General features: G+C 43.6%; 1 protein-coding gene across 1 annotated transcript in view; it reads right to left on the minus strand.

Annotated features, from left to right (window-relative positions):
- Positions 1 to 25,655, minus strand: part of OBSCN (obscurin, cytoskeletal calmodulin and titin-interacting RhoGEF) — a 183,390-nt gene that overhangs the window by 104,207 nt on the left and 53,528 nt on the right. Inside the window, exons 22-40 of the mRNA XM_027660600.1 lie at positions 24,885 to 25,038; positions 23,412 to 23,573; positions 22,824 to 22,928; positions 21,873 to 22,139; positions 20,971 to 21,240; positions 19,932 to 20,198; positions 18,197 to 18,463; positions 16,653 to 16,919; positions 15,506 to 15,775; positions 14,550 to 14,816; positions 13,470 to 13,736; positions 11,143 to 11,415; positions 6,926 to 7,192; positions 5,775 to 6,041; positions 4,924 to 5,187; positions 4,091 to 4,357; positions 3,465 to 3,728; positions 2,313 to 2,579; positions 1,025 to 1,291 (exon numbers count right to left, since the gene is read on the minus strand). Of these exons, the coding sequence (XP_027516401.1) occupies positions 1,025 to 1,291; positions 2,313 to 2,579; positions 3,465 to 3,728; positions 4,091 to 4,357; positions 4,924 to 5,187; positions 5,775 to 6,041; positions 6,926 to 7,192; positions 11,143 to 11,415; positions 13,470 to 13,736; positions 14,550 to 14,816; positions 15,506 to 15,775; positions 16,653 to 16,919; positions 18,197 to 18,463; positions 19,932 to 20,198; positions 20,971 to 21,240; positions 21,873 to 22,139; positions 22,824 to 22,928; positions 23,412 to 23,573; positions 24,885 to 25,038 (4,699 nt within the window). The remainder of the gene's footprint in view (positions 1 to 1,024; positions 1,292 to 2,312; positions 2,580 to 3,464; positions 3,729 to 4,090; positions 4,358 to 4,923; positions 5,188 to 5,774; positions 6,042 to 6,925; positions 7,193 to 11,142; positions 11,416 to 13,469; positions 13,737 to 14,549; positions 14,817 to 15,505; positions 15,776 to 16,652; positions 16,920 to 18,196; positions 18,464 to 19,931; positions 20,199 to 20,970; positions 21,241 to 21,872; positions 22,140 to 22,823; positions 22,929 to 23,411; positions 23,574 to 24,884; positions 25,039 to 25,655) is intronic.

Genomic DNA, 25,655 nt, shown 5'->3' on the forward strand with positions numbered 1-25,655 from the left:
AGTCCTCTCACCTATTTCAGTCTGAAATCATCTATCTTGAACATCAAAGACCTGACTTTGGATTGGAAGTCCTCAACCCAGGTGACAGCACTGCCATCTGGAGATCCCTACCTTTCCTAACACCATAACTTATCTTTTTGGTTGAGAAAATAAATTAGTAACATAACTTCGGGTGCACCTTTCAGCCACAATTTCCAAGGACATAAATGTCTCTAATGTCAGGAATACAGGGCTTTTTTTTAGCAGCATTCAAGCTGCTTTTTGCCACTGAAGTATAAACAAAGAGACTTGCACTGGGATGGAAGTGCTGGGTCAGAGAAGGGGAGGAACAGAAATAAACTCCAGGTGGAAGAAAGAAGAGGAAGCAAAAGTGTGCAGAAAATCTAGGAGAAGAGTTTTGACTCCACAGTTGTCCACCTGTCCTTACAACCACCTTATCCCTTAAGATATATCTCAAATAAAACCTGTTCTCTTATCTATTGGATTGTACATGAACTACTTCTTCTGGAGGGGCAACCAGAGCTCATCATTGTTCACCAAAGGAGAGACAGGAACAAAACCTGTCCCACTACCCCTTAAGTCAGGATCTGCAGAATAATGCTGTGGGGTGGGATTTATTTAATTTATCCTCAGCAGGATATATCAAAGTCCTGAAAAAGAGGAGGACAGTCATTAATTCTTGAATGGAAAAACCTCTCACTAACTGAGCTCAGCAGTTTTAAAGAGCTTTCCTCAGGTTAAGCACCAAAACCCACTGACAGCAGTGACACACAAGGACAAACCCTCTAAGAATAATCTTGCTACTGAGGTCTTTTAAGTGCCCAAGATGAAAAATTCTCATAACTCTTCTTTACTTTGCTGTAAAGTCACCAGTTTTGAACTGACAGACAGCGGGAGACGGGATGAAACACCACCAGCAAACCAAGAAAACACTGCAGAATCAAAACATCAAAGCAAGTGGGAAAGAGAGAGAAAAGGGATGTCCTGGAGACACTGAAATCACAACCCAGAATGGCTTTTTTACCGTGGACTGTCAAGACAGCCGAGGTCTTCTGCTCTCCACACACACAGGTATATTCTCCTGTGTCTTGCACCTCCAGATCTCGGATCAGCAGCTCTGCAGCCGTGTCTTCTTGTCTCATCCTGAACTTTTCACTGGGTTTGAGTGTCTTGTCCCCTTTTTTCCACTCCACGGGGACCCCGACCTTGCTGAGCTCGCAGTGCAGGGTGGCTGTTCCACCGTCTGTGGCCTCCCTGTTCTTCAACCCTTCTTTGAAAAATGCAGGCAGAGCTGAAGGACAGCAACATGAGCAGTGAGATGTAATGATCCAAAGAGTTAAAATTATGTTTAACTTCCCATTTTCCCTCTTATCTTAATGGATTTTTTGATACAAGAACACAGATTCTCGAGAGTCTCCATGAATCAGTATTAGGAAAGAAATGTCATTACCAGGAAAGGATTTAAAGCTTCCAGCAATCCATAGAAGTATTTAACATGTACTTAGAGTCATAAATCAATACAAACAGAAGTAGAAAGTCCATTTTTTTCCCTTTGAAATTTCAAGCAAAAAGACTAGTTTGAAATTTCTAGGGGGAAAAAATGGTTTTCTTATATGACTTTTTAAACTGTAAGGGGAGGATGTTTGCTGTGTTTTCACATCCTCAGGCAAACAAAGAGACATTTCACATTAAAAAAAAAAAATAAATGAAACATTGGAGTTTCATTCTAAATGTCAGTTTGAAATGAAATTGTTCATTTCAATACAGGGTGGGAAAACAAGCATTTTCACCTGAACTGACATACCCTTTCGAAGATGTCAGGTTCAGTAAAAAAATCAAAGCTCTCCCTTTTGTCCTCCCTTAGAAGATTTGGGCTTTTACACAGGACACCAACTGAATGCCATGACAACTGGCTTGTAAGTGTAAAATCACCTTGTTGTCTCAGGAATGAAGTGTGGGCATAAGATTCCATGGAACAACCTCACCTTTGGGAATTTTATGAGACTTTAAAAAAAAAGTCTCATAACCCCTTTGAGGAAAGACAGTTTTTGGTTTGAGCACAACGGGGAGTCTAATAAAGGAACTTTCAAGGGAAAAGCAAAATGATGGATCCTTAACTAAAACAGTGGGAACAACCCTGGTTGGTTCACTCTGAGCTCGGACCCTGATACCCCTCTTGTGCCACACATTCCAGTTGATGGAACTGTGGATAAAGCTCTGGCAAAAGAAGGAGATGGGAGTGTGACCTGTCCAAATGAGCAGAGAAAACAGGATAGTTACTTCCAGTGTGCGCCTTGTTTTGTTTGTTTTACCATGAACTGTCAAAACTGCCATGGTCTGCTGGTCCCCACACACACAGGAGTAATTCCCAGCGTCCGTCGTGTCCAGGTTCTGGATTGTGAGCTCAGCAGAGACACCTTCCCGTTTCATTTTGTATTTGTCACTTGGCTTGAGGGTCTTGAATCCCTTCTTCCACTCCACCTTGGCAGCTGCCTTGTTCAGCTCACAGTGCAGGGAGACACTTTTACCTTCAGTGGCTTCTTGGTCTGTCAGTTCTTTGGTGAAAAGAGCAGGCAGGACTGCAGAGTAAATGCAACATGGACATGGCATCAACCCTGAGAAAGCCTGACCCAAGATCTAATCACTCTCTTATCTCTCAGAAGCCATAAGACCTTCTTCATCTCCTCCAGGATTTTGTTCCTCCAATCTCTAATGCTTCAAAAGACAATTTAGTTTGATTTTTACTTTGTTTTTCTTTCCTCGTGCTTTAAAACATTCTTTAAAAGCAAGTCTATCTGAAAAAATAGTTGCCAAGCCATCTATCCTTTCCTTTATATACCATAAAATCAGAGGCCACGTTTCAATATGATACCCAGAACATTTTGTTTCCCTTGAGAAGAGCAGTAGCTCTACAGAAGTACCTGATTTATGGCATTGTCTGAAATAAATAGAGTCCCTTAAAGCAGAGCAGTCACAAACATGCTGTCAGTGTTCTGCAGAGATAAAGTATTTGCTTTGGAAGAGTTAAGCCAAAATTGGTCAAAATGGAGCTGGGAGTAGCAGGAGTATTAAAAAAAAGGTTGTCCTTGTGTAGCAGCATATATTGAGGGAAACTTGTTCCCCTTAGGAGCAACAAGTGTGACAGTGTGAGTCAGAAAACGTAAATATTTTTAGGTCAATCCCAGTGGAAAAACTTCAAAACAAGCAGCTACTCTGGACTAGGGAGGTTGTGTTGAGCTGGGGGTCTGTGCTCACTCAGCACCCAGGAAGACAAACAGCACATCAAGAGGGCATCAGGTGAAAGGAGAAAGAGAGAGAGAGAGAAGGAAAACAGGAGAGGAAAATTAATCAGAAGAGGGGAGGGTAGGAAGTATACAAAGATCAGAGGAAGCAGAAGAAAAAGAGGAAGAGGTCTTGGAATCACACAGGTTTGCTTGGGCACGTGCTGAGAAATTCTTTTTTACCATTTACTGTCAAAGTAGCCGTGGTCTGTTGGTCTCCACACACACAGTGATAATCACCAGCATCTGCCAATCCCAAATCCTGGATCCTCAGCTCTGCAAAGGGACCTTCCTGCTCTATTTTGTATTTTTCACTTGGCTTGAGGACCACATTCCCCTTTTTCCACTCAACTGGGGCCGATTTGCTCAGTTTACAGTGCAAAGTCACTGCTTCCCCCTCTGTAGCTTCCTTGTTCATCAGTTCTTCTTGGAAGAGGACAGGCAAGGCTGAGGGATGCAATACCAACAGAAAGGGAATCAGCATTGGAATGAACTGGACTGTGCTGTAAGTTACTGGGCTCAGTGTATACATTTAACCAAAAATGCATTATTTCTGGGGGTGTGTTGTTGAAATGGGGGTGAAACCTCCTAGAAGAGAGAGAAACAAATTAAAGAAAACAATATACATCATAGATGTGCTGCAAAAAAAGCACAAGGGAATATTCTCCAACAGGATGACTCTTTGGTACCACAGAGCCAAGAACACGAAACCTCTAAGAAAACACACTGACCAAGCTTTGGTTGACCAGAAAATGCTGCAATTTAAGGTGTGTTTGGGGCTTAGAGAGAAACATGGGTAGGACAGTTACCATTCACTCTCAGAGCAGCCGTTGTCTTCTGGTCTCCACATGTGCAGGTGTAGCTCCCGGCATCCGCCAAGTCCAGGTCTTGGATAACCAGCTCAACAAAGCGCCCTTCCCGTCTCATTTTGTACTTTCCATTTGGCTCCAGCACCTTCCCATCCCTGCTCCACTGGACTGAGCCCCCGGGCCGGCTCAGTTCACACTGCAGTGTCGCCGTCCCGCTCTCCGTGGCCTCCTCGTTCCTCAGCTCCTTCTTGAAACGCACTGGCAAGGCTGGGAGATGCAGAATGGAAAGGGGTTGCAACCCAAGACCCTGCTCAGATCTCTGCTCAGAGGCTCACTCGTTATTTGTTGTGTATCCACCCAAGCCTTCTTCCAACACCCTCTGTCCTTAAGCACGTCCCGTCTTTTTTTTCATGGATGGTGAAAGAAATTTTCTAGTAACTTGTTCTGTGGGAATCGATTCATGGTCTTGATTGGGATCGTGCATGTAAATGACAAACTCATCCTCATCATTAAACCCTCCTTCACAGAAAATCCCAAGGAATCTTATATTTCCATGTTAATTCAGGAAAACACACGTGCAGGACAGCTCCCTTCAGTTGAGGAAAGGTAAGAAGACAACACACACACACAAATATCCAACACTGGGCATAATGAAAGCCGACTGAGGATGAAGACTGGGGACAGGAGTGACATGGCAACAAGAAAAAGAGGATGGATGGAAGCAGTGGAAGCAGGACATGGAGGTGGGTGCTGTGAGGGAATGTACAGAGAGGAGGAGGGAAGAGGTGGACAAAACCATTCCAGAGTTTCACAGGTTATTTCTGCCTTTTTACCATTCACTGACAAGGCTGTCGTGGTTTTTTGGTTCCCCACTAGACACGAATAGTCTCCAGCATCCTTTGGGTCCAGATCATGGATGAGCAGCTCAGCCACTGTGCCCTCCTGCCTCATCTTGTACTTGTTACTCGGCCGGAGAAGAGTTTGCCCTTTCCTCCACTCCACGGGGGCCTCTCTGCTCAGTTGGCACTGCAGGGTGGCTGTCCCACCTTCCACAGCTTCCACGGGCTTCAGCTCTTCCTTGAAGAGCACAGAGGCAGCTGAGGAATGAAGCATTCTCAGTTTACTTTGGGAGCACCATCACCATCCAGTGACCTCATACGGGACCCAAAGCCAAAACAAATTCTCTTGGCACACACAGCAAATGAACTCTAACCTACCTGCACTTCCAGGACTCCATTTGTATTTATGACAACACACCAAGAGTTTTGAACCAAATGAAAAGACAGCAATTATTTACCAATAATTAGAATGTCAAAGCAATTACCCTTCTGCTGCCCTAACACTGGTGGTCAAAGACACGTAAAAACTTGCTGAGAAAGAGGAGAAAAGAACTGCATATTCTTTAATAAAAGGTGTAGCTGAGGCCCTTCTTACCTCTTGACTTAGAGCTTGGACAGTTGTCTCTATCCAAAGCATAAGAGATATTTCATAAGGGAAAAAAAGATATTTTGTTATCAGATATATTTGATTTATATGTTTTAGCATGAAGTTACCATCCCAGAAAACACAACAGACCCTTTTGTTTGTACTCATCCCTATTTTTCAGAACTCTAAATGTGCAGGAGGTAGCAGGACCATGGCAAGGACAACAACAAATGGTCACAAGCAGGTGTCTCGTTCCTACCATGGATTTTGACTTGGGCTGTGCTCTGCTGGTCTCCAGTGTCACAGGTGTATCTTCCCGCATCTTCTGGCTCTGCATTATGAATCACCAGCTCTGCCACTGTCCCCTTCTGCTTCATTTCATATTTGGCACTTGCCTGGAGCGTGGCTCCTCCCTTCTTCCACACCACGGTGGCATCGGCTTTTGTGAGTTCGCAGCGCAAGGAGACGGATTTCCCCTCTTCCATATCCGTGTTCTCCAGGGCTTGTTTAAAAAGGACAGGCACAGCTGGAACACAGATCCAGGGATTAGGACATGCCCTCTTGACCTGGCTCTACAACAAGTGCCCCCACGAGAGCTTTCACCTCTTAAAACCAGCCCTTTTCCAAGTGAGCAGAGCAGCCCTTAAGCCTCCCTTGGCTGTGTGGCATCAACATGATCCTGCCTGGGAGCAGGAATAAATCTCTCCCCCAGATGTTATCATCTCACTGTGGATTCCTGGGAATATGGGGGAAGTTATTCCTCATTTTTAGTAAGGACCCTTTCAGAATGCCCTGGGCATCATCACCTAATGAATTCCCTGCTCCTGCAGGGCTCTGAAACAATATTCATATCCTATATTTCTCCTACTCTCTGCTCCAGCACAAACTACTTTTCCTATGTTACTAAAGCTACTATATTTGTTAAAGGCCATTGGGGAGTGCAGATGGCACCTGAGAGCCTTTGAAAAGGATGTTTGTGGGAGTTTGGGGGTCTAAAAATTAATCACTTGGCCACCTGCAATTTTTCACGGACTGCATTTATGTTTTCATATTCTTGTGCTCCAACACTACTGGTCTCCATCTGTAACTCCATTTCTTAACCCCAGCCATGTAAAACAGCTCATAGGTCAGGAAATACAGCACGTAGGGCATAGAAAAATAATCCTCTGCGCTCCACTTAATTAGTTTTTGCTCAGTGGGAAGTTACAGATTTAAAACCCCAAACACAGAATGTGACATGACGTGAATTAAATATATACAGGTGATAAAAACTGTGCAATATTACCTTTAAATTCTACATGTTAAAGATGGTACTGCCACAAAAAAAAATGAAGTATTATGTGATTCTTGTTTAATAGACCTATTAAGCATGTGATTAAGGATGTGTTTAGTGTCTCTAACTCTACCCACCGTTCACTTTCACCCGGGCAGTGGTTTTGAGCTCCCCAGAGCTGCAGGTGTATTCCCCAGCATCCATGGATTTGAGGTCTCGGATAATGAGCTCTGCCACAGTTCCGTGCTGCTTAAATTCATACTTCTCACTGGCATGGAGGACAGTGTCTCCCTTCATCCATTTCACTGGGGCACCAGGTTTGCTGAGCTCACAGGTCAGCTTGACCTGTTTTCCTTCTTTAGCCTCTTCGTTTTGGAGCTCCTGCTTGAAAAGGAGTGGCTTTTCTGAAAAAGATGTTGAAGGAAACACGTGAGACTGGCAATCATGCTCCCCCTTTTAGTGTCAGACTTTGTTCTTGAGACAGAAAACTGCAGGAATGGAAAAGCACCGGCAAACAGTAAACAGATTCTGACATCTCACATCTGGCTGCCAGCACTTCACAGCAGCAGAAAAAAAAATTGAGACCATATGTTTATTTTGCTTTTAACCACTGTCTGCACCATTGGAGACATTGCTGCTATCACTGCTTTCATTATTAACATCAGTGGCAGACTATGCACTGCTATAAATGGCACAAACTGTGTCACAGATGGGTGCTCAGGGCTGGACCACTGGCACAAACCCCATAAAACTTCAGGAGGTCAACTCACACACAGCACGGAGGACACAGCAATGGCAAAGCACTTTCTGTCACAACCAGCAGTATTGATTTATCATGATTAAAAAAAAAAAAAACAAAACAAACCCATAATGTGTTTTTTACTCAACATGAACACAGACTTAAAACCAGCACAGAGCAAACACAGAGGGGGAAGCACAGCTGTACATGGCAGGATCCCTGGGGAGCTTCCTCCACAGGGTCTGTCACAGCCTGGGATTCAAGGTTTTAAGCTGAGCTAGGGCAGGGAAGGAACTTACTGGAAAAATACCTCAACTGAAGTGTTCTCCCTTTAGATAATGAAAAAAAAAATCCTTCCTGAATTCTGCTGCCTTATGAATATGCAAGTCTTATGAATATGATTTGAGATGCACTTAATTTGTGGCTGTTGAAAAACTACAGCTTGTTCTTTTGTTTCCCTTTTAATTCTACTTTGGGACACTCAGTGTCACATGACCACTGAATTTTTTTCCTATTTTTTCCTATTTTTTTCCCTTTTTTTTTTCCTATATTTGCATTCTGCTGTTCTGATGTGACTTTAATAGAAAAGTTCCCTAAAGGAAAGCTCCAAAGGTGCAATTTGTTGTAGACGTCATTATGACCTGACTCCTTCACATCTCCTGGTGATCCGAATCCATGTGTTTCAACTCCACAACCCTCTCCATGAAGGGAGAAAAAGGGGCTGGGGTGGAACATTATCAGTGTGATTTTCTTCTAACAGAGAATTGTTCACCATGGATGAGGTCCAGGTCCTACTGGAGCCAACACAGACCTTTGGGTATTGAGAAAACGTCCTTGTGTAGAGAAGGACAGAGAAAATTGGGACCACCTCTTCTTCACTACATCATCAAGGTCTTCTCTTTCCTTGCACAGCAGACCTCAGGCTTAAGTTGGTTTGTTTCTTGGTGCTCTGGATAAACCCTGTGAGCAGCTTGTCCTCCCAACTCCACGCTCTGAGGTTCAGGTTGACTGTTCCAACAACCCAAATGCCTTTCTCTGTTCACACTGAATCCTCTAATCCCAGTGCAGGTTCTGTTCCTGCATTCCATGTGTCAAATACTACACAGGATATCCACTGCTCTGGTTAAACACAGCCTGTGCCTTTAACAGCCTTCTGTACCTGTTCAAACCTGCCCAGGTGATTTAAGGCACAGAAACTTGAGCTCCTCCTAAACCTCAGGCTGGGGCAATGACTCAGGACAGGCAGGAGCAATTGTGAGGTGATTATAGATAAACCCAGTTCTAACTCAGAGAATTGCACTAAAGGCTCATCTAAGAAGAGAACTTTTGCTTCAGCTTAGATAATAACCCTTTAGATCATGGAATCATAGAAGAGTTTGGGTTGGAAGGGACCTTTAAAGGTCATCAAACCCACTCCCCCTGCAATGAGCAGAGACGTCTTCAACCACATCAGGTTGCTCCAAGCCCCATCCACCCTGGCCTTGAATGTTTCCAGAGATGGAGCATCCACCACCTCTCTGGGCAACCTCTTACAGTGTTTTACCACTTTCATTGTAAAAAACCTCTCCCTTACACGTAATCTAAACTGGTTTTAATCTAAATGGTTTTTAGTTTAAAACCATCACCCCTTGTCTTATCAAACAGGATGGCATCTCCTGCCATTAATTACTCTGACCTAGATGTTAGGTGATGATTTAGGACCCAAACTATCACTCCAAAATTATAATATTAATTAATAACTCCAAGTTATTACCCCTGACAGTAATAACTGCACTGCTTTTAACTGCTCCAGCCTCACACTCACATCTGCCACTGTCTCTTCTGCCCTGTGAACAACAAACTTGGCTTCAAATCCCAACCAGATGATGTTGTACTTGGAAGAATTCCTGAGGCTCTTCCCACCTTTGCACCACTTTACAGGCCTGTCTGATTTGGAGGTTTCACAGTGAAGGAAGGATCACATCCTCTCTCTCACACTCTCCAGTATCAATCAGCTCCTTTGTGAAGGCTCAGGGCTTCTCTAGAATCACATAAAACCCATCTGAGATGTTTCAGAAGAGGTGTGGATTCTCAGGTCACAAGTAATCCACGAGATTTGCATCCAGGATTACTTGTATCAAAGCTGCAGGTCAAGGTTATTGACAAATAATTTGGTGTTTGTGTCCCTAAAGCCTCAGGAAGCACCAGTGATGCCATAAACTGTTGTTTAAATACCCATTGACATCTGGGAGAAACTGAGAAGACAATATTCCTGTTGAGGAACATAAATAAAACCTCTCTCACTTCCCAGTAAATAGCAATAAGACTGAAGCACAATTTTTCTAAGCCTTTTCCCATGGTAGCTGATTAGTTTGAACCTTTTACATGAATGTGGAAAAGTTAATTCTTCATGAATTGAGGTGCAATACAGGTTTCTCTCATCTAGAGCAGATCTCAGTAGAACAAGTCCTCTAAAAATCAGATAGCTCAGATAGGTCATTTAGGATGTTTCTGTAGCCTCTGGAAGGTGACACACACCTCCAGAAACCAAATATTTAATTCCAAAATAGGCCAGTGGGACAGAGAAACTCCCTGGAAGTGCTTATCTTTCTACACAGCTTATAGAAGTAACCTAAGGTAGATACCAGTAGCTAAATTGGCCAATGTAAATCTCCTCCCTCCCAGCTTAAGGCTTTTTAATTCCTAAAAATTCAATCAATCAGGAGAGCAAAACCTGGTTATGGTACTACAACATTACATACTAGTCTTTTGCAAATAAAACCTTTCATTTTCCTTCAGAAAATAAGCAAAACAAAACAACAAAAAAACCCCACAACCCAACCCAAACCCCCCCCCCCCCAAAAAAAAAAACCCCACCAACCACAAACATAATAATCTATTTTCATTTCTGTAGGTTGGAAAAATTTGGGTACCTTTTCAAACTCTGAAAAAAGAAAAATATTCTTTGAAATAAACGAGGTGGTTGTGAAAAACGAGGCCGTGATCTGACACGGGGGAGACTGTGTGTTTTTTATCTCTGGGCAACAGAAATATTTACATTTCCAGGAAGAAAACTTGTCTCTAATCCCACATTCTTGGGCTGTTTGGCATTCATTTCGTTTCCTTGCCGTAGAAGCAGACTAACACTGCAGTTTTAACTCACTTTAACTTTTCCAGAGAAAACAATCCATTGTCAAGAATGAATAGCAGAGAACAACATGCAATGTTGCCTTTCAAACAGCGAAAAACCAAATTTAAAACTTATTGCTTGCACTTTTTTTTCATCGAATTAATTGATTCCTCCTCGTTAATCAGCACCTTATCAGCCCACTTCAGGAAAACTGAACTAGGCCTCCAATGTACCATCACTGCAGAATAACATTCCCACCTAAGATCCAATAAACACTCCAAGGGTTGTCCAGGATTACAAAGTGTTCATTCTCCAGCTGTAATTTAATTATATATAAGTGATTCTGTTCTTGAACATAGACAGATATACATATGATGGGGCTAAATTTGTAGCATTTTTGTCCTTTCTTTTTTCCTTTTTATTTTTTTTTTCCACCTACCCACGTTAACCCCGCTTATTTCCCCTCGTTATTTTCCTCTCCTGCAGGTTTTTTATGACGGATTTACCTTTCACAACCAAACTGGCAGATGTTTTCTTATCACCAGCTTCAAATGTAATGACCCCCGAGTCCTTCAGTGAGAGCTTTCTCAGCGTTAGCAGGTGATATCCCCCAGGCTGGGACTGGATCTCATTAAGTTCATTGGTATGGAGTGGGGTTTTATCCAAAAACCACTGCACTCTGCTACAGTCTACGGGAGAGATTCTGCACTTGAACGTGGCAGATTCTCCTTCTAACACAGTGACATCTTCCAGGTCTTCTGTTATTAGCACTTTCTGGCCTGAAAGGAACATAGATACATCAATTACTGGAATCTTCTGCTTCTAGCATGAAAAGCCATATGGAAAATTCTCAGGATTTCCCATGTGAGTTTTTTTTTCAAGAAAGAAATATGTTCATGATACAGAAGACTGAAACATAATCCCCCTGATACTGAACATAAAACCCACTCAACAGGAAGAGAATATATACAGGACACACACACTAAAATAGGATGAGGACAACTTTAAAGCACCAGAAAACATAAAGCAGAACAAGTAGAATGCAGATCCAGTGTTATAAACCTTCTCCTAATTAAACTACCTGGAAAGTTTGAAAGGGTGGGTCTCTGACAGCATTGTTGGGCTCTAGACATCACTGAGCAGATAATCCCTCCCGTGACAATTTCTGTTTTTTTCTAGAGCAAATATAATTTCATTTCTATGGGATGGGACCACAGAGCCTTCACCTTCTTTGAGCTCAGTACAACCATAAGCACAGTGGGAAGGGGAGAGAGTGTCTGACTGCAGCTTTGGTAAAAAGAAACAAAACATCTGCCCCGAAAACCTGCCTGTATAAACAGATATACACCTAACTAGAAATAAATATATAAATATATATATATATATAAAGATAAACCTAACTATAAATATACATAAAAAAAGGTTATTGCTGTATACAAAAACACCTCTGATATTCCTCCTACTTACAAAACTAGTAAAGAGATTTTTTAGTTTTATCTTCTTGACAGTTAAGTATTTTGTCCACTCAGAAAAGCTGCTGTTAGAAAGATCACAGTGAATTCAGGTAGCTCAGAGCCTGGCATTATGGGGAGGATTAAACACATTTCTTTGCTTCTCAACATCTGTTCTAGCAGATGATCAGAGATGGAGGAGTCTGACTTCACCCCCTTGTCTTTAGAAAACATAACAATTAGCAAGTGGACACTGCCACAGTGGACATCTCCATCTGACTGTTCTGGAATAATTTCTCCTGTTCTCTTCATTGTTTTATCTATTTCCTCTCAGGGGTTTCTCCCATCCTGAGACCTGTGAGGAACAGTAACAACCAGCCTTCCCTTCCTCCCCTCAAACACTGCCCTACCACCAGCATTGGCCACCACAGCTCATTAACTGCCCAGAGAGCCAAAAAAACCCTACTGTACTGGTAGTGCTCTTCAGATGGAGGTTGGGTTGTTCCCTTCACCTCTGAGGTGCAGAGGGATATGAAGCACTTAAAGATTCTGGCCCTGGAGATGCTCCAAAGGCTGGAGCCCCTCTGCTCTGGAGCCAGGCTGGGAGAGCTGGGGGGGTTCACCTGGAGAATAGAAGGCTCCAGGGAGAGCTGAGAGCCCCTTCCAGGGCCTAAAGGGGCTCCAGGAGAGCTGGAGAGGGACTTGGGATAAGGTCGTTGGAGGGACAGGACAAGGGGGAATGGCTTTAACTGAAAGAGAGCAAGTTTGGATCAGATTTTAGGGAGAAATTCTTGGCTGTGAGAGTGGGGAGGCCCTGGCACAGGTTGCCCAGAGAAGCTGTGACTGCCTCTGGATCCCTGGAAGTGTCCAAGACCAGGTTGGATGGGCCTGGAGCATCCTGGGCTAGTGGAAGGCGTCCCTGCCCACGGCAGGAGGTTGGAATGAGATGATCTTTAAGATCCCTTCCAACGCAAACCATTCTGTAATTCTATGGATCATTATTAACCCATCACCTCTTAGAAACCACTACTGGGAAGAGGCATCAAGGGATACAAAGAAAAGCCTGGATGCAGAATGATTTTCTAACAGCAGGCTCTCTGAACCCTGTCCATTGTATGTTCACAGAGAAACACCAGCCCCTCCTCACACCAGCATTTTGGGGTTAAATCACACCCAAAACACTCCAGGTGTAATTGCTTCAAGTTACTTGGCATGTCCAGCTCCACGTCTATATTTTCCCCTACATATTCCTTACATCATGGGCGAGCCAGAGCCAGAAATCCATGGATCTGCCACCCACATGCAGAGAAACGGGTGTGCCTGTGCATATAATGTTTCCCACGGAGAAATGGGATGTACAGTCACATTCCTCCCATCCGTACCTTGCACGACCAGCTTGGCTCTGGACTGGGCATCACCAATGTCACAGCTGTAAGTGTCACTGTCGCTTTTCTCCAGGTTCTTTATGGTCAGCTGGAGGTCTTGTCCTTTCTGTGTGATCTCGTATTTCCTGCCGGCCCTGAGCTCAGCGATGCCTTTCCTCCAGACCACAGAGGATGCAGCTCTCTCGCTCTGGCACGTGAAAACTGCGGTTCCACTCTCATCGACTTTCAGGTCTGAAAGCTCCTTGACAAAATAATTAGGTTTTTCTGGAAGGAAAAAAACAAATCAGAAAAAAAAAAAAAAAAGAAATAAAAATGAGAGAGACAGACTGATTTGTTGCCCAGACTAATCCTGAGCATGCAGGGTGGTCTTGGATTCCCAACTGCCCCCATTTGGAGAATTACAGAATAAAGAATCATAGAAGCATTTAGTTTGAAATAGACTCTTAAGATCAAGTCCAACCATTAACTTAACACTACGAAGTCCACCACTAACCCACGTCCCCAAGTGCCACATCTACATGTCTTTTAGATTCCTCCAGGGATTGTGACTCCACAATTCTCCTGTTTTAATGCCTGACCTCCTGTTTTAATGCTAATACCCTCCTTTCTATGAGGAAATTTTTCCTAGTATCTAATCTAAGCCTCCCCTGGTGCAACCTGAGGCCATTTCCTCTCATCCTTTCAGATGGAATGGATCCAAGAAGATCACCAGGTCAACATCCTGTCACAGGACAGATCAGGTAAAATATCTCCAGCAAAGCTTAATGCCATTGTCCAGGCACTAGTGAGGTCTCATGTTACAGAACATGCACAGTTTTCATGTCCCACATCCAAAACAGACTAATTAAAATTGCTTTTTCTCTTCGGGTCATTACACAGCACACAAGATTCTTCGGTACCTACAAAGGTGTTTTTTTTCATACCTAATTTTTTTTTTAAGCTTTTAACCAATAGCATTTTTTGAAAACTAAAAATTGATCCTGTTTAGGGAGACAGAAGAGAAGAACACCTCCAGCGGGTTGCAGATATTTACCCCAACCTCTGTCCCTGCCAGCCCCTCTTCACTCTTTGACTGACCTTGCACTGTGATCCTGGCTGTTGTTTTGGAGCTCTCTGTCTCACAGGTGTATTCCCCACTGTCCTTGACCGTGGAATCATGGATGATCAGGATGGCCCGTGTTCCCTCTTGCTGCAGGTCGTATTTCTGGCTTTTTCGGATTGCTTTGCCATCCTTGTACCACCTGATGCTCACATCAGGTTTGGACAGTTCACAGCTCAGGTTGATGTCCTGCCCTGCTTGTGATGTCTTATCCTCCAGCTGTTTTATAACCTCAGTTGGTTTCTCTGGAGAGGAAAAATTAAAAAAAGGACATTTGAGTAAAAATCATTATCACTGTGTGGTTGAGGTTTTTGCAATTCACATTATAGAATCACAGAAAGGTTTAGGTTGGAAGGGACCTTAAAGATCATCTTGTTCCACCCCTGCAGGGACACCTTCCACTAGACCAGGTTGCTCAAAGCCCCTCCCTGGCACAGGTTGCCCAGAGAAGCTGTGGCTGCCCCATCTCTGGAAGTGTCCAAGGCCAGGTTGGACAGGGCTTGGAGGAACCTGGGCTGGTGGAAGGTGTCCCTGCCCATGGAAGGGGGTGGAACTGGATGATCTTTAATGTCCCTTCCAACCCAAACCATTCTGGGATTCTCTGATTCTATGAAAAAGGACTAATTGCATGTTATGAACTATGTCTGAAAATCACCTATTTCTTCTCTCCATTGACCACCCAGGGAGCCTTGGATGATTATCTCTGTGGAAAACAGTCTGGCTTGTAATTCCCTGTACACACTACCCAGTGTATCCAGTTCTCAAATATCTATGAAAACCTTCAACCTTCCTCTTGTTTTTAAGGAAAAATCTCCTTTCTTCAAGGCTCGCGGTGAAGCTTATTATTTACTTGGATCACAACAAGTGCTTGCTGACAAACCCTATGAAAGTACGCCCAGGAAAGCAATTCCCAGTACCCTTCTGACCTCGTTACCTTTCACAGCCAGAGAAGCCTTGGAGGTCAGACCTCGGGCAGTGAACACGACCTCCCCGGCATCGTCGGGAGTCACCCTTTGGATGCTGAGGGTGTATTTCCGACCCGCGTTGGAGGCTTTAAACCTCCCCCCACTCTCCACTTTTCTCCCGTTCAGCGTCCAGCTGAAGTCATCGATGCTCTCGTGGGACAAAATGCACTCAAAGGTGCAGTCCTCTCCCAGCTGGATTTCGGTGTTCTTCAGCCGTTTGGTGATGCCGATGTTCAGTTCTGGAGGATGAGAAGCAGATTAACACAACTAATGGAAAAAGGGGTTTATGATAGTTTTGAGTAGTGATGTTTTTAACTTTTAATAAGAGTGGTTTGTCTGCTGGATTGGCAGGACAACACTGCAACAACACAGGTGTCTGTGACGTGAGAAGGATTCCTCAGGCATTATCCACCCAGAATCAGCACAAAGTTATAGAAAAAGGGAAATGTGAATCTCGTGGCTCTGCTCCAGAAGGACTGAATGAAGAACAGCTCAATCAGTGGGGAAGAATCAAGATTTAATGTGGTACAAGGGAGAAAAGATGTCAGAAAAGCAGCCTCTGGGATGATGTGTGAGCTTCTTCTCCGTGCTCATATGAGAATTGAAACATTTGGATTTTTTAACTTGTGTTCAAATCAGACAAACTCAAAATATTTCTCATTATTGACATGAGTTTGGAGGCCACGAACAATTCTTTTTCCTTCAGGTGGACACAAGGATTAGAGGGTCGGATGAACTGCTGGGTTCTTCAATAGACCATGTTGTCCCACTTTTATGTTCCTGCAATGGACTTTGAATTAAAATAAGAAACACGGGCTGCTTGGAGGGGTTTTTGTCAATTTTTTTGTTGTTAGTTGGGATTTTTCCTGAGAAATTGTTCCCTCTTCTGGGAAGATTTCTGCACCTTATGGATGTTCAAGAAGGAAACATTGTCACTATACTCTTGACACCTGATTTTCACCGAAACACCAGATATACTTAAATCAATGAGTAACAGGGATTGTTCAAACATTCCAATGTTATGTGAGGATTAGGCAGGAGAAGATGGGAGATCAAGTTACCGGTCCCACCCATATTTCCAGCACCCCTTGACTGGCCATTGTCTACAATACTTACCCTGAACGCTGACCTTTGACTTGGCAATATCAGTGCCAATGTCACAGGTGTATAAACCGGCATCTGTCTTTTCAAGGTCGTGGATAAGGAGGCACAGGGTCTTCCCAGACTGTATCTCCTCGTACTTGTCACTAGAAGGGATCTTCACACCATCCTTTTTCCAAACGGGTTTGACCTTCTCTTTGGAGACTTCACATTCCAGTTTAATCACACCTCGCTCCTCACCAAAAACGTCATCCAAGGCTTTCATGAAGACAGCAGGTTTCTCTGAAGGTTAAACAGGAAAAACAGAGAACAACCAGGATATCTAAGTTGAAACACTTTCAGTCATCATCAAATATTGAAAGACAGATTAAGTAATGGCAATGCTACTGACATCAAAGCATAACCTAAACCAGTGTCATCCGCCAGCACCCCCGAGTCCTTCTGGGCAGGGCTGCTCTCAATCCCTTCATTCCACAGCCTGGATTCACACAGAGGCTGCTCTAGCCCAGGTGCAGCATTTTGCACGTGGCCTTGTTGAACCTCCAGAGGTTCACATGGACCCATTCTTGAGCTTGGCCAGGTCCCTGTGGATGGTATCCCAAACCCACCACTCATCTTGGTGTCAAACTTGATGAGGCTGCACAAGAACATGTTAAACCACAGAAACTCAGCTTTTTGACTGAACTTTAAGACATATGAAGGACAGCAGCAAACTGCCTTCTCTTTGCTGATTCATTTCAGCTCCAGAAATGATGCATTAAAAATCAGAGAATCAGAGAATACCCTGAGTTGGAAGGGACCCATAAGGATCATTGAGTCCAACTCCTGGCCCTGCACAGGACACTCCGACAATCCCACCATGTGCCTGAGGCTATTGTCCAAATGTTTCTTGAACTCAGACAGGCTTGGGGTGTGACCACTGCCCTGGGGATCCTGTTACAGTGCTCAGCCACCCTCTGGGTGAAAAACTTCCTCCTGATATCCAGCCTAAACCTCCCCCAACTCAGCATGCCCTACTCTTGGGGGTACACCGAACCTCAGGTCCCTGCAGCCATAAATCTTTGGAAACAACAATTTATCAACTATATAGTGCTGAAGAGACCTACAAGTACAGAAGATTGCTCTTGAGACTATCCTGATGAATCATAGAATCATAGAATCGATTGGGTTGGAAAAGACCTCCGAGATCATCGAGTCCAACCCTTGGTCCAAATCCAGTCCATTTACTAGATCATGGCACTCAGTGCCACGTCCAATCTGCGTTTAAAAATCTCCAGGGATGGTGAATCCACCACCTCTCTGGGCAGCCCATTCCAATGCCTGAAATGAGTGAAAGGATGGAAAAGATCTATGGAAAATTTTGGCAGGACATGAAAACAATTTTCCCTAGAAAAATGACCAACCACAAGAGAAATTCACACCGGAAGAAAACCCCTCCATGCCTTTCACTCAGTCCTGGAGGGATGAAGTTTTTAAGCAGGATTGTTGCGTGGATATGGTAAATAATATCTCATTGGCATCTCTTATTTGCATTCAGGAGGAGTGTGATCACAACCCACCTATGACCTTCAGCCTCACGCTCTCTGACACCTTGTCTGACTTCATTGTCACCGTGCCAGCGTCCTCAGGCTTCACCTGCTTCATGGTGAGCGTGTAGACCTTGCCGACGTTCTTGATGTCGTTGAAGTTGTTGGTGTAGAGGAGGGTGCCGTTGAGGAACCACTCCACGTCCTCGTCGTCGTGGGACAGCTCGCAGGAGAACACGGCAGAGCTGTCTTCCTCAATTTCCACGTCCTGCAGGTGTTTGAGGACTTCCACGTTCCGGGCTGCGGAAGACCAAGGGGCACCATCAGCACCATTATCATAAATCAGCTGTTACCACTGACAATTTCATACTGTTTAGGGTTAATCAGGTGATTTAGTCTGGTCTCCTTCACACTGTGGATCACCTCATTTCATCTGCTTGGTTCTGCATTTGCTCCAACAACAACAACAAAAAAAATCCATCGAAAAGAGTATATTGTTTAGAACCTTCAGTTCTCTTTTTATACATAAATCAGGTTTTCTTTTTTTCCTTTCCCTTTTTAATTTAAAAATAAGTCAATCTTTCTAAAGTGATGTTACAGAGATGTCTAAGTATCCCACGGAGCTCCAGCCCCTGAGTTCTAATCACTGCACACACACAAACATGTTATGATCAAATTGTCCTTGATTCTCTTCCAGTGAAACTATGACACAGGACAAGATGAAGGCAATAATTTTGGCCACAAAGGAAAAGTACAAAGAGATTAAGTAGCTTGCTTAGGTTTAAGAAGCAACGAGTTTGATTATTTTCTTTCCCAGCCCTTGGCCAGAGGTTTCTCTTTGCAGTTTCTCTGCCCAGGGAATGTTGTTTCTCAAGGATTAGACAACTCAGAGAAAGGGTTTGGAGTATTAAATAATTCTGTTGTTCAGATAGAATAGAACCATAAAATCATCAAGGTTGGAAAAGACCTGTAAGATCATCGAGTCCAACTGTTAATTCAGCACTGCCAAGGCCACCACTAAACCATGTCCCCAAGGGTCACATCTTTTAAATGCCTTCAGGTGACTCCACCACTGCCTTGGGAAGCCCATTTCAGTGTTTGACAACACATTCAGTGAAGAACCTCTGCAAGGCCAAACTGCAAACAAGAGGTGCTCCCTGGGCTTTTAGAAATGATTCTGTGGCTCGTCTCCAAGTCTTGCCAAAAGCAGTGAACAGCTTTTCTTAGTTTCACCAGAGGGGAAGAACTGGCTAAATACAGTTCCACACCCAGATGAGGGAGGAGAATGTCATTATGAATAACAAATATATGCAGATATAAAATAGCAGCTGTGACATGTATCTGTTGCAGATATAAAAATGTATAGCAGATATAAAAATGTATAGCAGATATAAAGGCTGACACAGTGGTCAGGAAATGAAAACCACAGCCAAGACCACCAGAATCAACGACCTGTGCAGTTTAACATAAAGAACATTTTTTGTTAGAAGCACCAGAAGTCTAATTGCTCTGATGCAATAGAAAATAATGTGCCTTGACAAACATTAATTTCTACATCACCCAGCTGGTGCTTTTCCACATGCATCACCTACTTCATGGCAAGGGCTGGATTTCAGTGTCATGGAATGTCAGTTCACCAAAGACATTGCATTTATATAAAATTAGAAGATAAACATGGGAATCCACCTCAAGAAGAGGAATCCGGAGTGAAACAGTGAGCCCTGAAGACATGCAACAGGCAAGCCCTGCTGCTGGAAAACTCTCGTACCTTCGACAGTGAGTGTGGCTCTGGTCTCTGCATTCCCAGCCCGGCACTTGTACATTCCGGCATCTTCAGGCTTCACCTTCAAGATCTTGAGCTCTGCTGAGTATTGCTCCCGCTTGATCTTGTACTTCTCAGAGGGCTCGATGAGCACGTGGTCCTTGAACCACTTCACAATCTTTGGAGAGGGCCTGAAGTCACAGGACAGGACGGCCGAGTGTTTCTCCAGGACGGTCTTGTCCTCCAGCTTCCTGGTGATCTGTATGTGGTAATCTGCAGGGTTGGGAAAGAACAAAGGATCAGTCTGGAGAAAAAGGAGGTTTTTAGTCTGTATTTCGTGCTGATTAATCTCACGTATGATGTTCACAACTGTTTTACGAACTGCTCAAGTGTCTCATAGAGCTGATGTGCTTTGAAGCTACATCATCATGATGATCTATAGATCCTACAAATTTCATTCTATAAGATAATATCACACATTAAGCACCAAATTCATAGTCCACTTTTGGTTCAGTGCCCACAGAATTGCTCTCTAATTGAAGTTTTTATTCAAGTAAGAGCAAATTAAAGACAAAACAAGGACTTCAGGATGTGATTGGACATATTTGCCATGGTGACAGCGGAAGACAAAAAGCCTTGAAGCTTTTTCCTGGATCAAGTCAACGACAACATGAATTAAGTAAATGAGCTATCAAACTTGTCTAGTTCAGAAATGGGACAAAATAAACTCTCCTGGCAAATTTCATCTGTTTTGTCCTCTTTGGTAAAGTCAAGAGGACAAAAATAAATCCCAAACCAGTTTTAGCGTGACGGATTTTAATATCAGGTTTGAATACCAAGGACACCAAAGTCATTTAATCAGATCCCTTCCTAAAACATTACTGGCTCATTTAGTGTGCCCGACATTGCTCCCTGCAAATTGCAATTGGGAACTAAGCAGATCTTCCAGGTACACACACATTTCCAAGAACCCAGTGGATACTGCACATTAGACAGCACGTATGACAAATTGCTTTCTAATTCAAGCCAGGACATGTCACAATACCTCTGACAAGCAGGTTTGCTGTAGATTTTGATTTGCCAATGGAGAACTGGATGGTTCCTGTCATATCAGCACTTGTTTTCACTATTGTCAGCCTGTGGATGGTGCCTTCCTGCTGCATGATGAAGTTTCTGCCAGGCTGTAAAGCTTCTCCACGTAGAAACCACTTGGCGGGTTTCACAGATGGAATGGATGTCTCACATTCAAAATTGGCTTCCTCAGGCTCAGTCACATCCTCATCACACAACTCCTTCACGATATTAATGGCTTGCTCTGCATGGAACAAGAGAGCAGGGATTTAGGAGTCATGAAAACTTTTCCATTATCAACCTGAACACTGATGCCGTCTTTCCTCCTCTTCAATACTGAACTTATTATCTCGAAAGGCCTTAAAATATCCTTTTATATATATAAAACCAGCTATATATATATGTATATATTTACATAAAAACAACTATATCTATCTGGTCACAGGCCAGACAGTGAGATTGCAACCACTGCCTCAAAAATCCATATCTCCTGATTCCCAGCCCTGTTTCTAAAGCCACCTTTCTATCCTGGTATCAAACTTGTGGCACTACAAAATGAAAAAAAAAAAAAAGGGTTCATCGAAATGCAGATGTTGACACAAGGAACTGCATCGTTTTTCTGAAAAACCAGCTTCCTGCAATACACTTGACAAGCTTCTCTGGAACAGGAATTTCATCACTTTCCTTAGGAGAATATGCCATATATTAATTTTTCAGGATGTTCCTGCGCTGATAATCCTGAAAGGGTTCAATACCAATGGACTCAATAATAAACCAACATTGAATTAAAAACACTTTCTTTCTGTGGTATCGTGTTTCCGAACACAAAGGCAGTTGGCCAATCCTCCTTCCAGAGGCGAAGAGAGGGTTCTCTACCTTCAACAAAGAAATTAGCACTGCTTTTGTCGTCAAAGGCATCACAGGTGTAGGTGTCCTCATCCTCGTAGTCGGCGTCGTTGATGATGAGTTTCCTGTAGACGCCTTCGCTCACGATCTCGTATTTGTCGCTGGGGCGAATTTCCACGTCCCTTTTGAACCACCTGACCTTGGCGTTGGCACGAGACACTTGGCACTCCAGGAACCCCCGGTGCTTCTCGAGGGCGATCTTATCTCTCAAAGGCTTCACTATTTTTACAGGCAACTCTAAAAAAAAAAAAAAGTTTAAAAAAAAATTTTAAAAAAATGGAGTTATCGGTGCGGTTTCCATGACAGGCGCCAGTTAAAAACTCATTAGGAATATTTCGTTTGTGGGCAGTTATTTGACAGGGATCCCCAGTATGTTCAGCACTCAACTGGCACACAGCAAGTAAAGGGCTGATTAAAGGGAAGTTTTTCCTCCCTATTTTACCACTTGAGTGGCTGAACTGCAGAGATAAAGGTAATTCCCTCAACACTACACAGCAGTGCTGTGGCAAAGCCGAGGACTGATCACCTATTTACTGAGCTCCTGATCAGTGGGTTAATTCAAATGTCTTCCTTCTCTCTCACTCTACCACATTGTTTTAGTTAAACACACACAAAAAATACTGTTTTCTATTATAACGTACACAAGAAAGTGAAAATGCAGGAGAAAAGGAACAGTTTTTTGTCCCTTCAATTTCTCACACAACTTTTAGTGTCTAAAAGGTACAAAACCAGCCTTCTGAGAAAATTAACTGTTATTTAGCCAAAGCAAATTCCCAGGCTGATATCTGACGGGCAGTAAGGCAGGCAGGAATTTGTCTTCCCCTGGGAGCTGCAGGTGTTGTTTAGCTTTCTTCACAGGGAGGTTGGTTGGTTTGTAATGTGAGAGAGCATGAGCAGCACTGGCACGAAAATCGTGATTACCTTTTACGGTCAGCTGAGCACGAGATTCTGCCTTTTCTGCCACAAATTTGATCTCTGCCGCATCCTCCACGTGGACACGGGCGTAGGTCAGAGAGTAGGTCTTCCCTGAGTACAGACACACAACCAGACACTGCTCAGTTTCCCTGGAGCAAACAGCTTCACCCTCCAAGGAGCTCTGCCAGGTTGAGCATCCCCCATCTGGTCTGAGCTCAGCACCACCTGCTCTCACGGCTGCAGGGCCAACCATTCCCCCGTGTCCCTGTACCAGAGGATAACCCAAGCTCAACTCCTCCAAAGGCTGACTTAACATCACCCTCACACCATTGGGAAAGAGCTTGAAACAGAAGAATCCCACCCACTGCCTGATGATATGAATTCCTACCCACTGCTGTCATTTGGGATGACACCAAATTTGCCTTGTTTAAGTTCCCAACCACAACACTATCCCAGCACAGCTGCAGCCCCAAAACCAAAGCAGGACCCTCTGCTGAACCTTCTTAACCTGATTTTGGAGGTCACACCCTTTTTTCTAGTCTCCCATCCCAACACACCCCCATTCGAGAAGGAGATCCCTCTTTTCCCTCCTACCATCCTGTCGCATTTTGATATTGTCTGAAGTCTTCAGCTTGTTGTCATTTTTGTACCACTGGGTTTCGACCTCATCATGTGAAATCTCACAGACAAAGGATGCACTCTCGTATTCATTCACTTCCACATCTTCCAGTGGCTTTACAATCTTGATATCTCGGGCTGTGAAACCAAAGAGAGAAATATTTATTCGGGGTTTCTCCATACCCAAGTGTGGGGTGTTTGCCTCCTGCATAAATGCACAGAAAAAAGTGGGATTGTGTTTTGTTCTAGCCCAGCCTCCCTTCCTCGGGAGTTCTCACCTTAAGACAGTGAATACATTTTATGCTTGAACTGGCAGGTAGAAATACCAGCTACACTGGAGCTCACTGCAGAAGGATTTTGTGGGTGCTGGAATTTCATACAGGTTTTAAAAGATGTTAAACATGTTAATGCAAGAGAATCTGCCAAGGAAAAACTAAACACAAGCCTACAGTTTTGAGGGTCACTATAAATCTGTCTCATTCATGTGCTCCTCTTCACGCTCTCCTGTTCCACCCAGGAAAAGCCTTTTCTGCAGAGTGTTCTGAACTCAGTATAATCCTCTTTAACAGTTTGGCACTCACTTTGTCAGAACTGCTCTGTATTTCTGTGCTATTGCAGCCCTTTCCTTTTGAAAGGGAAGGCCTTGATACCCCTTGGATCAGCCTCAGGAGCAGAGAAGTGCAAACAACAACCCTTCCCAATCACAAAATCAGGGAGAAAAGGGGGAGCTCAACAGAGCAAGGAAACAGGGCACACGTTTGAGAAGATATTGCTAAACCCAAACGGCCACATGAGGACAGCAGCTAGTAAGCAATAAGAAGGATGCTCTATTTTCCAGCAAGATCTATTTTTCATATGTCCCTCTGGGAAATAACCTCTGCCAGGGCACAGCAAACCTGTCTGTTGAGTAACTTGCCCTTAGCACCAGCTTATCTCTGGTGCTTCAGAGCCTGGTGACCAAATACTCCTGGTGCTTGAGCAGCTGCTTGGTGCATAAAGGAGAGGTGCAGGCAGAAAAAATGAACATCTCTTTAGCATTTACAACCTAAAAATTAGGGCACCTCTTTAGCTCATACTCAAAATTTATCTAGTTCCTGTTCAGGCAAAGTCCCCCTGTGACAATGGCAGAAATTAAACCAAACCACATCAGCACCAGCCATTGAATCCCTGCTTTGTGCCAGGCTGTCCAGGATTTGTTAATGTGTCAATCCAGAAACACCACTGAAATTCTAGAGAATAGAAATAACTAAAGATAAATGGAAAACTAGATGTTTTTTTACTGGAATGATACAGCAAGCACAGAAGAGCTCTGCCAGCACTTCCTCACTAGGAAGAGAAACTTAACCAAAATGAGCAATTATGAAATACATAAACTGTCCACAAAGAATTTCTCGCTGTGTGGCCAAAAATACTGCAGTAAATGTAATTTCCTACTTCAGCCAAACATACCATGAACCTTTAGAGTAGCTGATGTCTTGTCTTCAGCTGCTTGACAGCTGTAGGTTCCCTGGTCTTCATATTCACACTTGTGAATAATGAGGCTTCTCTTATTTCCCTGGGAAACAAACCCCACGTTTTGACTTTGACGGATCTCTTTCCCATCCTAGAAGGGGAAAAGGCCAAAACCAGATCACCATCTACTCTTGAACATCTGCAGTGAGCAAAACAGACATTCAGAGCTGTGTTTTGTTCACCTGCCTCATTGGACTTAATGGAACATGTGGTGCAACATCAGCATGGCAAAAAGCTTTCAACAAGTTGGAGTGGCTGAAGAACTCACATAACTTTTTGATGGTCTCAGACACCTATTTGAAGGCTTAAAACACTGCACAGGGTTTGGCAGTAAGCCCCTTCAGACACAAATGGTCTTAAACTAAAAGAGGGTAGATCTAGACTAGATATAAGAAAGAAGTTTTTTACAATGAGGTTGGTGGATGTCCCATTCCTGGAAATGTCAAGGTCAGGTTGAACAGGGCTCTGAGCAACCTGATCTAGCTGAACATGTCCCTGTTCATTGCAGGGGGGTTGAAACTAGGTGACCTTTAAGGGTCCCTTCCAACCCAAACTGTTCTGTGATTCTATGATTATCTTGAAGAATTGTTGTTATCCCAAATTAAGGAAAGTATCAGCTAAGCCCAAGGAAGGTACATGAAATGCAAGAGCTGATCCACAAAATGTCAAGGGAAAGGGAACTGGACTTTCACTGACAAAGGAAACTGA

Source organism: Corapipo altera, unplaced genomic scaffold (genome assembly GCF_003945725.1).
Source record: "Corapipo altera isolate COAL_440 unplaced genomic scaffold, ASM394572v1 126, whole genome shotgun sequence".
In the NCBI taxonomy this organism is placed as follows: Eukaryota; Metazoa; Chordata; class Aves; order Passeriformes; family Pipridae; genus Corapipo; species Corapipo altera.